Raw genomic sequence first — 17,008 nt, 5'->3', positions numbered from 1 at the left:
GAGGAGGGGCTGGCAAAATGTCGCTTCTGTTAGTCTATCCGCAGGATATGAATAGAACAAGGATATAGAAATACTCCAGAATGTAGAACAAATTTAGCTACAAACTTTAAATTTGGTATGCAAATAATTCTACATGGGTAAGTTTGACGATGGTGCATATCCTTCCATAGAAAGTCCCTCATTCTATTCTTAGCAAAGTCTGTTAATCGACAAATGATCTGACGTTCTCCTACTTGTTACTTTAATCCATAGTTCATACATTTTCAGTTTTAAAAATATTCTGCTTTGAGAACAAAACATTTTCATTGTTTATTTCTGTCTAATGCTATTATAAGACAAGCAATCTATGATATAGTTACGGTAGGTTTGGCGACACGGCTGAGTGGGTGGCTTGTGACGTTTGTGATTATTCGCAATAACAAACTTTACTTACCTATTGAAATTCTGGCTTCAAATGTTGGATGCGTTTAGGTCTTACAATTCGTATTACACATGAAGGACCCAGATTTCGAGGCTTTTTCGGAAGGACCATCACACATATAATTATATTTATAAGAAGAGAGAAATTGAGCATATTACTGTCCAGGTTAAGTTACTGCTGTATAGTACGGGAAGATATGAGAGAGCTGGGTGCGGTATGCAGGAATAGGGGGAACTTCTCAAAGTGGGATGTATAAAATAAGAGGAACCTTTGTTTAAGTAATACGTTCATTGATTTTTAGTCCAAGTTTTGGTTTTCATTTTCTAAACACCGTGTATCTTAAATACATACAGTATTATTAAGACTGAGAACTGTAGCATCAGTGTGTATGCCACGGTCAAACAGAACCAATTTGAGAATCACAACTATTTTGGAAGCAGTTTGTAAATGTGAGCATTTTTCAATGGACTGGGGTATAACCACTTTTTCCGACAGTCAAGCAACAATCCAAAACATTGAATTCTCCCATTATGAGTTTTAATGTATTGTGCATATCAAATGTTAGCAGACTCTCAGCGATGAACGATGTGTGTAGAGGGCAGAAATAACTTTGACAATAATACAAGGAAAAGTACAATATAATAATCGTATACAATGTTGTATTTATCTCGAACAACGCATGGTTACATCAGTGTCTGCGAGTAGACTTAAACTGGTCACAGAAGGGAAGCCGCTGTTTGAGCCGGAAGTCTCGGAACGGCAGCAGTCTCTCATAGCCTAACTTGCCGTACTCCCCTTGATATTCGGAATGCCCTGTGTAGTAGTAAGCTGGCCTACAATAGCCCAATACTGTAAAATAAAAGAAATGTGATTATAAACAATATATTAAAAGAGAAGGATTGTATCCCTCTCTAATGTTTTATGTTATAGGCAGGGTGCTGTATATTGTTGACATCTTCAAGTATTCACCTTGATTGTATTATTTTTGTTTGCTTTTAATATGATCCATTTTTAACTCTATTCTGGGAGAAGACTGGCAAAAACTTTGATCAAGAACAATCTTTAGAAAGTTATCTTCAGGGAACTGTTTTTGCAAATTGAGGCTATCTCCTTGTAAATACTCAGACTAATTCTTTACGTAATTAATAGTCAGCATATTTTGTTTTTTCAAACTTTCAAATAAACTCTATCTTTATCATTATACTTGCAAACTTAATATTTCGTCTGGTGATGATCCATTGTTCATCAAAGTAGAAACAGTTTAATTAAATTGCTTCCTTGTGAATTTGAAGAGAGTTTGGGGATGGAAGAACAATGGTAGTTTTGTTGACCCAATAACTATTAACTTTTCAAGAGATGCCAAAGAAATAACAGTTAAACACAACACGTAATAATCTATATCTCATGAATAGTTAGGCCTATTTATTTGTACAGTAAAATAATTACCTCTCCTAGCAGTAGGCAGGGGTTGAAGAACTTTCCGAGTTTTCTCGCTATACATATTGTCTGCAACGTCTAAGAGCGTGTCCTGGTGCATGGAATCTTGGCCATCTTTACTGCTCACTTTGTTTTTTACTAAAAGCATTACGCAAAATGAAGAAAATTAATTATTTCTTATAATATTAATTATAGAAATTCTTTAGTTAAAAATACGTAGCATATTTTTATGATAATCTCATAATTCCTAACAAGTAATATACCTTTGTAGTACAGTTACGCCATAAAAACTTTAGACTAGCTTATAGTAGAATATACATTGTTAAAAGCAAATAATTTATTAAAACTGTTAAAAACTATTCAAACACAATAGATATTTTGTTGATTTAAATTTGTGAAGGGCATGTATTGTATTTTTGTTTTATATTATATAGAAAATATGATAGGGAAACAAGATTTTACATTATATCTTACATTACATTGGTGTGTTGAAGTGGAAAATTTTAAATACATACAATGATTTGTTAAAGAGCTTATGATTAATGTTGGAAATGTTTTTGAATCGTTAACTATTATTTTGTTGTCTCTTTATTAAATACATCAAACTGCTAATTTATAAGTGCATAAGACAAATAGATTACGGTATTTTTAAAGTTCAATACTGTTAACATGAATACAATTCTATATAAATTATACCGATATATGATAAATATCTTGTCTATTACATATATTATAATATATTATCCTTACTAGAGACAAACTATAAATTGTAATAGCAGGTAGTGCAACATTAAGCTTTTGAAATATAAAAATATGCAATTTTTAATTTATTGCTCTTATAAGACTAATCAGACTCGTATATAGTTTGGGTTTTAATGTCTAATTTTAAAATAACTTTAAAATCTTATTATTTTTTCAACAAAACCTAAAATATACGAAGTGAAACTAGGAATTGCCTAAATAAGAAAAAATGTTTGGTAGTTTGTTTTAAATATAAAGAAATTACTTTTTAATGTATAATTTTAATCCTCTGAATTAATTTCCATGTTATTTGTGTTTATTTTAAGGTAAAGATTCACTCTTTCAATAGTTTTTAATTCAATTTTAACAAGCAGCTTACCATAATTGTGTTTTTTATTTTTAAAAAATGAAACGAATCAGATCACCAATCAGTGAGAACTCTGTGACTGTTACAAGAGAAGAACGTGTGTGATGATTTGTTTGAAATGTCGAGTGAAGTAAAACTTTACAAAATTAACAAAACTAGCAAAAATCAGTTTTAAATGTAAAATGTTCAACATGTGTTATTCAATGTCAATATTCTTATTTTTGATAGGCATAATTATTTTTTTAATTAAATAAGTTTTGAGTTAAATATGCGTATATATATATATAGTTTATTAATTATAGAAAATCGTAAAATATTGCAACTTAACTTTTTCTATACAAACGAGTGTAAAAAGTTTATTTTTCAATATAGTTCAGTGACTTGTTTAAGTTATACACCATAATACCTATTGGTGAGAACTAACAAATGGGTAACATCATCTATTATATAAGGAATTTTTTACCATGCATTCATTGGAGCAAAAAACTGTATTAATTAATTATTTAGTCATTATTTATTATTAATATAAAAATGTTATTAATGCATGCACAATAAAATAGTTTCAGAACTAGTTAGAAATATATTAAATCAGGAAATATGTTTTTTTTTTCGAGTGCTTCAGTTTAAATTTAACAGTTATAGCATTTAATGTAAAAAAGTAGTTTGGCCTGGCTCTTACATACTGCATAGGGAATATACCTTGGCACTTTTTGCAAAGTAACCTGTAAATTGTATGGCACTGAAAGCTTTTTATATAATACTATATAGCTGATTCCCGCGGCTTCGCACGCTCTACGTAAGCTTTGCCCGTGTATGTGCACTTCTGGTACGAGTCAATTAGATTTCCAACGCCGATGTAGAGTTTGCCTTGTTGCCACGACCAAGAAAGTGTATATTTATAGCTATTGTACACGTACCTTTACTTTATTATAAAGTAGTCTAACGCTCAAGCTTTAAGTTCAGCCAGAAATTTATCTTAAAGAGAAATTTCCCATCATAACTTGGCGCCTTCAAATAGTATTTGGTTATTTAATTTACATAACTGTCAGGTAATTGCAGTTAATAATGTGCAGGCGCTTTAAATTCTATTATCTTTTGCAGCGTCACTTGGTGGCGAGTTACATCAATGGGCATAGCATATAAACCTTCTCTGTGGAAAAATACATATACATACAAATTTTCATAATGATCGTTCAAATAGTTCACGATTCCATAAAGGACAAACACACAAAAATTCATTTATACACACACACACACACACACACACACACACACACACACACACACACACACACACACACACACACACACACACACACACACATATATATATATATATATATATATATATATATATATATATATATATATATATATATAGATTGTCTTATTATTATATTTGGTTCAATATTAAAGATTTGAGGAGAATATAGTTAAAAAATGTTACCCAATTTGTAACATCTGATACTTATTATTGCTTGTTGGCAAGGATTTGTTAAATACTTATATCTCAACTTATACTAAATATATTTTTTAATGAACTTTAATATTAGTATTACATTTTATCATTATACCACATTATTAAGTAATAGCAAACAATGATTATAAAGAGCGTCAATTAAACTTTTTATTAAGTCTTGCTATACTAAGCTTAACTTTATTACAAAAGTAATATTGTTAATTTTAAAGTTTACCTTTTAAATTTTTATATAATTTTAAACAAGCACAAACCTTTCACACATTAGCTAAATATGAAGTCTACAATGGCTATTATTTTAATTTCAAACACATTACTCATTCCAATTGTCAAAGTTTATAATGTTGAAAGCATTAGATTATTTTCCTTTTAATTCGTTTAGATGTTTAACATTTGTTTTAAATTTAACAAGCCAATATTAAGGACTAATATAATAAATGACGCACAGGGTTATTTAACAGTGAAGAATTCGCCTACACCACACTATTAGTAATTATGTGAATGACATTCTCATCGGGCTTCGATGTTTTTACATACTCTAACATAGGCGATTTTTACTGTCTTTTAGACAAAAAATTTGTTATTTAAAATTGAAATACTAATGCAATTTTTATTTGTAATCTAAATCATAGAATACTCACGGTTTTCACAATGGTAAACATAGTATGTAGTTTTCATTCTCTGAGCATAAAGATTTCGTATTATCTCAAGTTGTTCATCCCATGGCAGTTCCTGGATTAAAACACGGTGATGTTTAATAATAATGATGTAGGCTCAGGCAAGATGAAACAAATTCAAAACAGAATTTTCAGGATTAAATTTTAAAATAACTACAGATCATGCAGGTCATATACAGATGCAAAATCTTAATTATCCATTTTATCTCCATTATTAATGAATTACTCTTCGTTAACAAAAAATCAGCATATTCACCATATATTACAGTGCATTTACAACTGATTGGCTAAGGCATAGCAATCTACATTATCAAAATCATAATCTTTCATGATACGAATGAGGAGCTATTCTTGAATTGTATAATCATCTTAAGCACGAAAACCTAGAGCAATCATGTATTAAATTCAGGAGGGCCCTAAAACGTTAATCATTGTGATACAATATTTAGCATAGTATTACTATTCCGTCTTTCGTAATAGTCACATTTATTATCATCCGTTCCTTGATTTGTTCTTTACGTTCAATCACCGTTTAATACTAAAGTTTAATATCTGTAGTTTACTTGAATCTAATAAGAACATATCTTTAGGTTCTTTGCTACATGTTTCATTTTTCATGTCCATGTATTAACGGGCATCGCGACATCGCCGCCCCCTCCCTAACGTATTACCGCCGTATCGCCGCCCCTCCGTAACTGATAATAGTCGTATCGCTATCCCCTCCTCAGCCAACCATCTGTGATAATATAATAACTAGTCTGAGAAGATATGACATCAAACCTTACAGTATTTTTTTGCCACCGAAACGTTTAAGTTGTGCGGTATATGACGCGAAATGAAAGTGCTTATACAGCTTTTGTGGCATGTGGGCCGCTCTAATAGTGTCGGAGGAGTCCTTTTGGGGTTACAAATCTTGTTTTTAGTTTTTAAAGGACTGTCGGCTCAATCAGTGGCGTAGCGAAGGGGGGGGTCCAGGGGGTCCGGATCCCCCCCGAAATTTTAAGACGTATTAAAAAATAAAGCATGGAGCAGGAGAAAAAAAGGAGAGTTATCATTTACTCTTGTCTACAAACATTAAATTGATTGATTTAATTGATTAAAGTGACCGTTGTTAAAAATATAATTGTCCTTTCGTTTAAATCATAAAGTATCAAACGATACTTTTGGGCTCGGCCTTTCGGATAGTGTAGTGTAATCACGGTATTGCTATAGAGCGCAGTCACGTGACGTCGCAAAGCAACCTAAATTGTAACACGGCGAACATTCGACCTCCAGCGCTCGTTGTGTAAACAACTACTGGAACAACATGAGTGACATTTTCAAAAAGATGGTACAGCGTGCCTTTGGAAGCGCCGGGAAGCCAGCTAAGAGGCCTAGCTCTCCACCTGCCAGCTCGGCGCCTAAGAAGGTCGCTGCTCCAGCAAAGGGCCTTTTTAAAGGCCACAACGTCACCACTGCTACTGTGACATCTGACCAACCTACGGCTTCGGTTTCTACGCCCAGGATACCCTTGCTGTTCCTGGACAGTGTTCCGGACTGGCCTACCCACGCCAAAAAGTTGCAGGAGTTGGCGCGGGACGGCCTGACGACAGCATTCCACGGTTCTCACTATCGCTTGAAAGTGACCACCGTGGAGGACTTCAGGGCAGTTCAGCGGTACCTATGTTCCAAGAAGCTGCCTTTCTACACTCACAACCTTGGGCGTGAAAGATCGCTTAAGGTTGTGATCAGCGGACTGCCCGACACCGATGATGTGGAGCTCTTCGATGTCTTAACTGACGAGGGCTTCGCCGTCGACGAGGTTGCACGACTTCGGACAGCCAGGGGACCTACCAGGAGCTGGCTGATCACGCTGACCAGGGACAGTGAGCGAGAGAATCCTGACACCAAGCGGGCTTGGCAAATCTACAACGTGACAAGCCTGCTCCATGTCAGGGTCTCAGTCACTGTCTACAAGAAGCCGGTCGGCCCGCCGCAGTGCTACCGGTGCCAAGGTTTTGGCCACGGCTCCGGCAACTGCGGCAGGCCGAGAAAATGTGTCCGCTGGGGGGGGGGGAATCATCTGAAGATGAACTGCCCCAAAGTCTCGACGGAGAAGGGTCACTGCTTCAATTGTGGCGGCGATCACAACGCCAACTATCGTGGGTGTCCAGCCTACAAGGAGGTCAGAGCGGCAGCTGTCCAATTAGGCCGCAAGTCCCGGCCTACCAAACCAGCGGCGAGGCGATCAACGGCCCAGCCGCTCAATGATGAGTCACCAGCGGACTCCGTGTCGGAGAGTGAAGCTGAGGACGACATGCCGCAGAAAAAGAAGCGCCGGAGGAAACCCCAGAACCCAGCCAACCGACTTCCTCGCCCGCCGGCATCTGTGGCTGACCTTCCGGTCACACAGAGGCCCAGGGCGACTCCCAGGCAGAAACTAGAGTGGCCACATACACCAGCCACTCTGCCGCGACAAACGGAGGCGCCAGCAGCAGATGCAGCATCAGAACCAGCCGCCCCCGCCCAGCGCAGCCTACAAGCCGTCTTGAAATAGCTGCGCAGCTGACCGCCCTCACCCGGCTCTTCAGTGAAGCTGTGGCCCTCAGTGGCACACCGACCAACTGCTAGACTGCTGCAGGAGCAAATTGTACAGTTGACAGGCAAGTCATTGAGCTCAACTGCTCAGATACTACCCACAGACCAGGAGGAGCGCCCAGAGGCCATCCTAGCGACCCGACTTGGACTTGGACAGTTTAAATTAGCGACCACTTCGTTCAAATTCGTCTTGGGGACGTAAAATGGCTGCTTAGAATTAAGTCACGACGTTTATTTTAGTGTCATTAAACTGTAGACGTGTATATAATTATCGAAAAAAAATATAAAAGATCACTTTCGGTCGGAAAATACAATTTAAAAGCTCTACTGATAAGAAGTTCCGACTACTTTGGATTTCACTGACTGAGGTTATTTGTCTTTGCCTACATTTTCCTTAGTATATTCCGTTTTGTTTTTTTTCTCAATAATTATATATTTATTCGTCGGCGTTGAATTAATACCTAAAATCAATGTCCTAACAAAATTATAAATACCACTTTTACCTCAACCACTCAACCAGTGAAATACAAAATCGTCAAAACTTGAATCTGTAGAGACTTTTTCTTCGGTATTTACCGACCGGAAGTGATTTTTTGTCGATAATTATATAGGTAGTCGAGTACAGTTTAATGATAACAAAAAATCGTCGTCCTAACTCAATCAAAAAACCACGTTTACCTCTATAACCGAAGTCCGAAGTAGTTGACGTTATAATCATTAGAGTTTTTCAGGTGTATTTTATTTCCGACCGAAAGTGATTTTTTTTCCGATAATTATATACTCCTCTACAGTGTAATGATACAAAAAAATCGTCATTATAACTCATTCATAAATACCTCAATCAGTGAAATCCAAAGTAGCCAAACTTCTGATCAGTAGAGTTTTTCCGGTACATTTTCCGACCGTTAGTTTGATCTGTACCCGAGCAACGCTCGAAAATTGCCCTCCTTTTCTAAAGGGTTTCGGCCGTCAGTGGCCCAATGTCCCCGAAGGGGTATTTCATTTTTTCCACAAAATATAGTTGTGTCAATTATATGCTTGAGTGAAGCTCTGTTTTGTTCTTTTTCTTTCTTATCCAGTGAATCCAACGTCACTTTGGAGCCTTATACTCGGCCAGAATCGAACTTCGTAAAGTTTCTGTAGCTATACAAGAAAATTTGTGGTACTAGAGTTGCTGTGAGAGTTGAATTTGCCTATTACATCTTTCCACTTTCTATAAGGCGTAGTTACTAAAGCTCCATATTTTTGGTATTTACCTTTTACCAGTGAACTCATTGGCAAATAACACACAAACGTCCCCCGGATCTTCCAGTTTCGGACCCCCCCCCCCGAACGAAATTTCTGGCTACGCTACTGGGCTCAATAATCCGTGAACAAGGTTTAAAGTGTACTGTAGTATATCTTGGTGATGTGATGGATGATTGGGGAAAACTAGACAGATCAGATCACGATGCTAATTTGAAGAAATTTCTTGAAATACTCCAAGCAAATAAATATAATTTGACCCTGAACCTTTGCTCAGGATTCGATTCATCTCTTTGGCTGTCATTTCAAAAGATCATTCAGTTAGATCCAGATTTACTTCAACTTTTGCTCAAGTAAACACGCTTCATGATAATCACTGCGTTGTTGTCAAGGCATGTTCGCTCACTATTCAAGTTTTATTTGAAACTTTTTTGAGAAGACTTTTCTGTTGTTCACTATTATCACTAATTCCATTTATGTCTGTACATACAGACGATATCTCAGAAACAAGTAGATCCAGAACCAGATTTAACGGTTGGGTGCACCACGGATTACCAGAGGATAAGCCAGTGCCCCTCTCTTCTTTTCGACCAAACATTGAACATTCAGGCAGTTCAGGAAATGAGACTGGCCTTCAATGTTACAATGCATAATATTGTTGTTACAATGTTACAATTTGCGTGGTATAGATCAGCGATTGGGGAATGTTTCTGACACATTATTATCGTTAATAAAACTGTTCTAGAAGTTTATTAATCGTAGACAAACATATCTGAATCGAACGTGAGTGATTACACTACGTACGAAACCATCAGGGCATCGTAAGGAACAAAGACGAAATCAGACAGAACAGCGTGTCAAGCGTTGTAAAGGCCTTCAGGACTTTTTTGATGAATAGAGCTCTACCTAATAGCATTACGTCAGGTAACATTGTTGTGAAGCAGCGATCTTCATTTGGTGGTAGCGCACTGGACATGATTTAAAAATATAAACATGTCATGGCAATCGTCAAAAAGTTTGGAAAGCCAAACTAGGGCTCACCGCGAAGGAGGGGAGTGAATGGGACCTGTCCCCCCACAAGAGCATTTTATTTCTAAATAATCTATCGCTTAATAGTCTATTTTCTACTAAAAGTAACATTGATGTTAGAACTTTGAAATCAATCATTATAAAATATAAGGATCCAAATGTTATAACTAGTTTTATTTACGAAATACATGGCACTGCACAAATAATAATTCAATTTTGTTGCTGTCACACAGCAGCTATGAAAGTGAAGTTAGTTCTCGTGGCTTCTCACTCGTGTACTCAGTACTTTCTGTAACGAGAAAAAATGTACTCATACTGATTTAGAATCATACGTTACAGAGTACTCCTAAAGTGGTACAGTCACCTGTTCCAGTGAATGTTATTGCCAAACGATTCCGAGTAATTTGTACCAGGATCAGCGGTAAACGTGTAAAGTATCTGTATCGTAAAAGTACTTGTAACAGTAACCTGTATCGGATACTTTCGGTTTGAAGACAGACGAGTACACGCTACAAATGATCTTCTGCAGTAGTCAGGACTTGATCTGTTGTCACAGAAGTGAGTAAGTTGCCGAACTCTGAGCAGTTCTTTATTGTGTTAGTTTGTTGTCATTCGGAGGAAACACCGCTACGGGCAGGTTGTCGATTTGCGCGTTAAAACGAGCAGTTTCCGGTTATGGTATATTTTTAAAAAACCTGCTCAATTCAACCTGTGTTAAAATTTAAACATTTTAAATGGTGGTTTACAAAATTACACGCTCAATATAATGACTAAGATCTCCATAAAGTGACCCAATACCGAATTTTGTGAACCAATCGGTCAAGAATAAAAGTTGGTATGTCATTTAATAACAACTTTATTTTCATTCTTGTCTAAAATTACAAATCCAATCACACACTTGTATCTATCTAGTATAAACATTTGGTCTTAATAAGATCACAAGTTTTTATTTATGAATATTAAAAGTTACAGTTTTGTTGAAAGATAAAAAACTTATATTGTACTCTATATAAAAACTTAAAGTTATTGTTAGTAAACAGTTTTACATGTAGAAATGCAGAAACAACAAGCTAAATTTTAGTATACCTGTTATTGCAGCTAGTTTGTGATTATAACTTTCAAACTCGGATATCTATACTCTTTGATCCAAGAGTAGACATCAAGCTTTGTTCTTTATTTGTAATTTGATCTTAACTATGTTATTGAATATTTTGTTAATTTTATGCTTACATTTTGTTTTCATTAAATATACTTCATATAAATTGTATTTGTTGCAGAATTTTTTAATATTCCTGTAAAAGCTTCCTGATGATTGAAGGTAGAGTGATTTTACTCTAAACTTTATACACTCCGACCTGATCCGTTCCCTCCTTTTATTAGTTCAGAAGTACTATAAAATAACGATGTTGGAAAGTAATAATTAAAAATTTTCCAGGGGAGGCCCCCGGAACCCCAATATTGATCTAGAAGGTTTTCCATACCCCTAATTCCCTGTTTTTTTCGGACAACCCCAGAGAGGATGCGCCACTGAAGCCAAATAATTATTTGACAATAGACTGTAACCTGGACTAGCCAGAAATATCTTCATGTCTTACTGGAAACGAATCCAAAAGAAATAGTCCTGTCAATGTTTCTAGAGCATTTAAAAGTAAACTTATTACCGTAAAAATATACATATTAATAATTAATTTTAGGTGTGATAATAGCCTATACGTATTAAAATATAAAAAACAAGGACTGTTATATTGCCATATACTACTGATTCTTGTTAAGGGGTTAACACTCCCAGAAGCGAATCAAATAGATCAACTGTGTCTTTGTACTAAATGTTTCCGTAGTAAAATTATGATAATCACATAAATATTAGCAGGCTATAAATTATAGTTATTCGATCGAGATTGATAGAAAACTATAAACTTTACACAAAGTTATATAAATACCAATTGTATTATTTTACTTTAGAAAATAATATAGTGAATTAGTAAACAATTAGTGGCAGAATACATTACATTTAGCTTAAACTAGCAATTAAGTATATTATTTTAACATGAAAGTCAACCTACAACCATGTATTAGTTAAGTCATTAGTATTTTGTAGTTATAAAACGTTTTATTAGAACATACATAATTTATTTTTATATTGTTTTTGTTGCACTAAGTGCTTTTTTAGTATAAATTCAAATAGTGTATCAATTATGTCCTTTCCCATGAGCGTAAGACCGTGCTTGTGTAATTAAGTTCGTCAATAATTATAATAAGTTGTGTGAAAACTGTTAGATATCCAGCCTGTACGATGGGGATATTTGTGAGCTATGATACCCGCCACCGTTTGATCAATAATCTACCAGCCATGGCTCAGCCACTTTAAGCTACTCAATTTAAAAAGGACTAAATACTGAATACTGCATCCACATAAAAAACTTAAAATTAATTAAGAACAATAAATAGGAACATTTTTACAAGTTTAAAAGTGTAAGGTTTCAGAAACGCTAGTAATGCAATAAGTTTAAAAATTATGAATTTTGTTTTTTTTATTCATGTGACTAATCTTTTAAACAATTAAATTCAATATATGATCTTTCCTACTATTGTGAAAAGTGCATGTGCCGTCAAATCAATGTGTGGTTTTTAGAAGGAAAAAATATTAAAAGCAAATTTTTCTCCAATCATCTACTACTATGTAGACAAGTATTAGACTAAAAGTCCTCACCCTTCCATATCTTGCTTCCCCTTCACACTGCCTTTTTGTTTGTATTGTTGTAAAAATTCAGTGTACAAATATGATTTAAAAATAATTATTCTCTACAAATAAGGTTACTTTATATATTTTGTTAAACTACCCCTTCTCTTTCTCATGGCCCCTTTCTCCCGATGTTGTTGACCCCTGTTGGCTCCTGGACTACCATGAGTACCAAAACTCAAGTCTATAATGCAAATGCTCAGTTTCAGATTATGAAATGACATTAAAACTCTGATTTGGTTCAGAACAATCCGTTACTGTTTGAAGTGATTTATCTCAATACAAATTTTGTACTCCCACTAAGGGAACTCCAAAAGTCTGCTAAACAAGTATTTTTATTTTAAAATCATTACCTTTCTTTTCAATAATTTCCAAAACGTCAGTTAATTTGGTATATATTTTGTTTCTAACATAAATATAACACTTTCATTATCTATTCAAAAACTGCAATAGTAATAACTCATATTACTTTTGTCAGTTGGATAACAAGTTTACTTTAGAGAAATCACATTAATACAACTCTTCACCAATAGCAATAATTTATTACTTTTCCCGAGAACTATTATTCAATGAATGAATATTTTGTTAAATGATACAAATGTTATCTACTACTTACCTTTACAGCATTAAGATCAATGAAAGCTTTCTTTTCATCTTTAGTCAAGGCAAAGGCATCAAAACCTGCAGATCTAAATACAGAATATAAAACAGAAATATTAATAATAATTAAGTGTATGGTATATAAGAGTAAATGTAACTAAGAATTAGAGACTACAGACAGAAATAGTGAAACTTAATTTAAAATTGAAATGTCTATAAATAAAAATACAAAGTAGTTCTTTGGCTTTAGAACAACTGGACTACTTTGGCTATTTTTTCGGACTAAAAAAAAATGGAACAGTTGGAAATATATACAGATTCGGGAGCTTCTGTGAAAATAGGAAATTCCAAGCGTTTTGAAAATTACTGGTGTACTGCAAACAGCTATAACAATAATAGTAAATGTTTTTTCTATAGTTGAAACTAGTGATGATTTGAAATCATTACGTGTATTCTGGATATTATTTTAACATTGCTAAAAAGTTCAATTTAGTGAAAAAATGTGAATATGTACATGATAAGTTACTCAAAATTGGATTGCTTTGACATAAAGGCTACGGAATACTGACAGTGGCTGAAAGAATAACACAGGGACCGAGCATTAACATTAACAAACTATGCCTTCTGTGACTGAGAATTGGGAAACAAGCAAGTCCGTGACCACTGCAAATAAATTCACAAAACAATGCAAAAAAAAACTAAGTGCAATATTTTTCAGACAGAGGAAACCATCTAGGGGGACAAATTTCGAACTGATGAGGGATACGTTATTGATTATGTAAGGTACATAACAATTAAAAATGTTTAGACTGAGAGAACATATGTTAACATAACAAAGATCAAAAAGCAGAGAAATATAGTTTAGTTCATCAGGATTACGTATTTTGTTATTATCCTAGAATGGAAACTGAATGTATGTGGAAGGAAGCCAGGTTGGCCTGGGAAGCATGCAGTGTCCTTTCTAGGTATTTAACTTAATCGTAGTTATTATATATGTATTAGTTTTTATGTTTGTGCTTATGTCATGCAAAAGCTATGTGTACAACTGTGTAGAAATTTTGCATGAACATTAAAATAATATGCATCTCAAATATTCTTACTTTAAAAATTAGCATTTTACATCGTAAGTGCTCTCACTAAGACCAATTCGGACTTTAGTATTCCTTCATAGTGGCCTAAAATAGTTCAAATGCTATTGAAATATTTGATCAAATATCATAGAATATGGTATAGATATTTTCTTTGTACTACATTTTATAACATTGAAGACATTTTCAGAATTAAAAATATTACATTTAAAGTATTCTCATTTCTCATTAGTCCATTTGTGTGTGGAATCTCATATTATTGCATTTACTACTACAAATTTTTGTGCAATTCTTAATATTTCAGAATATTATCTGTTCAAATTTAATATACCAATTATCTTATTATTTATTTATTTGTTATCACGTTAACACATTTTATAGTTTGAATAAACCATGTTAGGCATTTAAGATGAATGGTTTGTTATTTTCAGACGTTGATAGAATCATGCAGCTACTTTTCATTCATAATGTTGCAGTTATTTGTTGTAAAACTATGGATTTGTTTTAACTCCATTTTGTGATATTTTTATATGTAACATTGATTTATTTATTTAGTCATTTAATCTACATTAGGAATAATTCAGTTAATTAGTTAGAAGTATGTTAACTTGGCTAATGAGCAGCATTACGACTTTGTCAACGTTTATGTAAATAATACGACAATGAAATATTTGAATTTGAATACAAGTTGTGGAACATCAAAAACAAAACCTGTAACAATAATTATAACAGGCATGTTTCCAAATTTTATTACATTTCAATACCAGCGCATGTTGTGAGAAAAATTACTACTCTGCGTATATCATCTAGGTCAGTGCAACAACAAACTCAACTGTGGAACCGTAAATAAATTAGTGTGGAAGTAAATTGAATCGGTTGTATCTGACTCCTGTGCACCACAGTGACTTTTCTTGTGTAATTTATATACTTTCTTCATCAGGAGAAAAAAAGTAAACTATGGCACTTGAAAAGTCTTAGACATAAAGTAAATTAAAAGAACTAAAAGTAGACGCTTTTTAATTGAAGTTGGTTTTTGTTGGTACCTGTATATATTCTTGATGGGGCACAAGTCAAACTCAATTATGCCACTTGAAATACCTTAGATAGAAAATTAATCTAAATAGATGGAAGTTGACACTTTTTGACCAAATTAGGTTTTCGAGACTTATGTGTATTTATTTATTAATACAACAAAATCTAAAATAACGAGTCCACATTTTATTCACGTTTTGAATCTCTCAACCATGGGTACTGAAATAATAGGTCTACTTATGTTTAAAAAACTTTTGGGGCTGTCATAAATGCTTTCACTAATAAAGCTATTGAAAATTGTGTGTCAAACTGTGAGTAACTGCTAGTACTTTATAAATATACATTGTATATAGAAAATATATGCAATGCAATCTGATGTGTCACAAATTTACTACTGAACTCTTGATGTTATATTATCAGACTTACGAATCAAGTTTCTACTCTCCAGTATGCTCTTTTTTGTATTACCAGTATTTTTTGTATCCAGTATGCTCCAGTAAAGTATGCTCTTAAATATGCTTTCTAAAATGTTTAATGATAGTTCAACCCAGTTCTTAAATCATACCTGAAGTTGTTGATTTTGTATTCATTACCTAACATACATAGTTCAATGTTAGAAGCTAAAACTAAAAATGGAAAATCTACGTCGCCAGTACAAATACCTCACTGATATGTAAAAATACCTCCAATTTAATAAAAAAATCTTAAATACCTGATACACGACACTTTCAAAATTCACTTGTATTGTAATGGCTTACTGTTTTAATAGCAAGATAATACAAAGCTATCTATAAAAATATGTTTAACTTTTACACGAACAAAGTTTGCATGATTACTAGTTATTCAAATTCGGAAACAAAACAGATTTTGGCGTATTAAGTGATTTTGAACTGAACATTATATAACTCATTGAATTGTACTCATTGTTTGACCCATGCCTAAAATTCTTTTAACAACTTAAAAACAAGTATATTGTTTTTATGTTGTAGTTTTAAATAAAACATGGCAAAATTACAAAAAATCATTATTTATCTGGTGAATAAATATGTTTTAATGCATAATATTACAAATCTGTGTTGCTCTATAATATAGTAGTATTTGAGAATACAGTCAAATAATAGATTTAATTATAAAATAAAAATACATTTTAATCAACTTTTTTGTTTTTAAACTGATGCATGTGTGTTTATAATATTAAACACCATGACCATAACTTTTCTTTGTATATTTCTTTCTAATAAAGAGTAAATTCATACAAGAATTAAATTACTAATGCATTCTTTCATAATAGCTTGTATTCTACTCCACTAAAAATGTTTAACATTAGAATTGGTACATTTATAGAACACTTACATATAAAGTTCTGGTTGTGACTTATGCCAAATGTAAGTTTTAGCATAAGTAGAAGGAAACGTGTCTCTCTCCTTTTCTTCGTAATGCATGATCTCTAATTCATTATGTTACATAAATAATTAAGAGGTGAAATTGTGTATAGATTTACTGATAATTTAAATGTGTTGGTTACTAGAAACCTAGGAAACAAACATCAAATTGAAATATATCAATCCTCCTACTGG

General features: G+C 33.6%; 1 protein-coding gene across 1 annotated transcript; it reads right to left on the bottom strand.

Annotated features, from left to right (window-relative positions):
- Positions 1 to 1,041: 1,041 nt before the first annotated feature.
- Positions 1,042 to 17,008, bottom strand: LOC124354093. Its single transcript, XM_046804299.1, has 5 exons — positions 16,785 to 17,008; positions 13,328 to 13,400; positions 5,085 to 5,175; positions 1,868 to 1,996; positions 1,042 to 1,270 (listed from the first exon to the last, which is right to left on the bottom strand). Exons 1-5 carry the CDS (start codon positions 16,871 to 16,873, stop codon positions 1,110 to 1,112), a joined length of 543 nt encoding a protein of 180 aa, XP_046660255.1. The 5' UTR covers positions 16,874 to 17,008; the 3' UTR covers positions 1,042 to 1,109.

The sequence above is a fragment of the Homalodisca vitripennis genome, chromosome 2, assembly GCF_021130785.1.
Source record: "Homalodisca vitripennis isolate AUS2020 chromosome 2, UT_GWSS_2.1, whole genome shotgun sequence".
NCBI classification, from domain to species: Eukaryota; Metazoa; Arthropoda; class Insecta; order Hemiptera; family Cicadellidae; genus Homalodisca; species Homalodisca vitripennis.
Note: the sequence above shows the minus strand (reverse complement) of the source record. Positions and strands in the feature narration are given on the sequence as shown.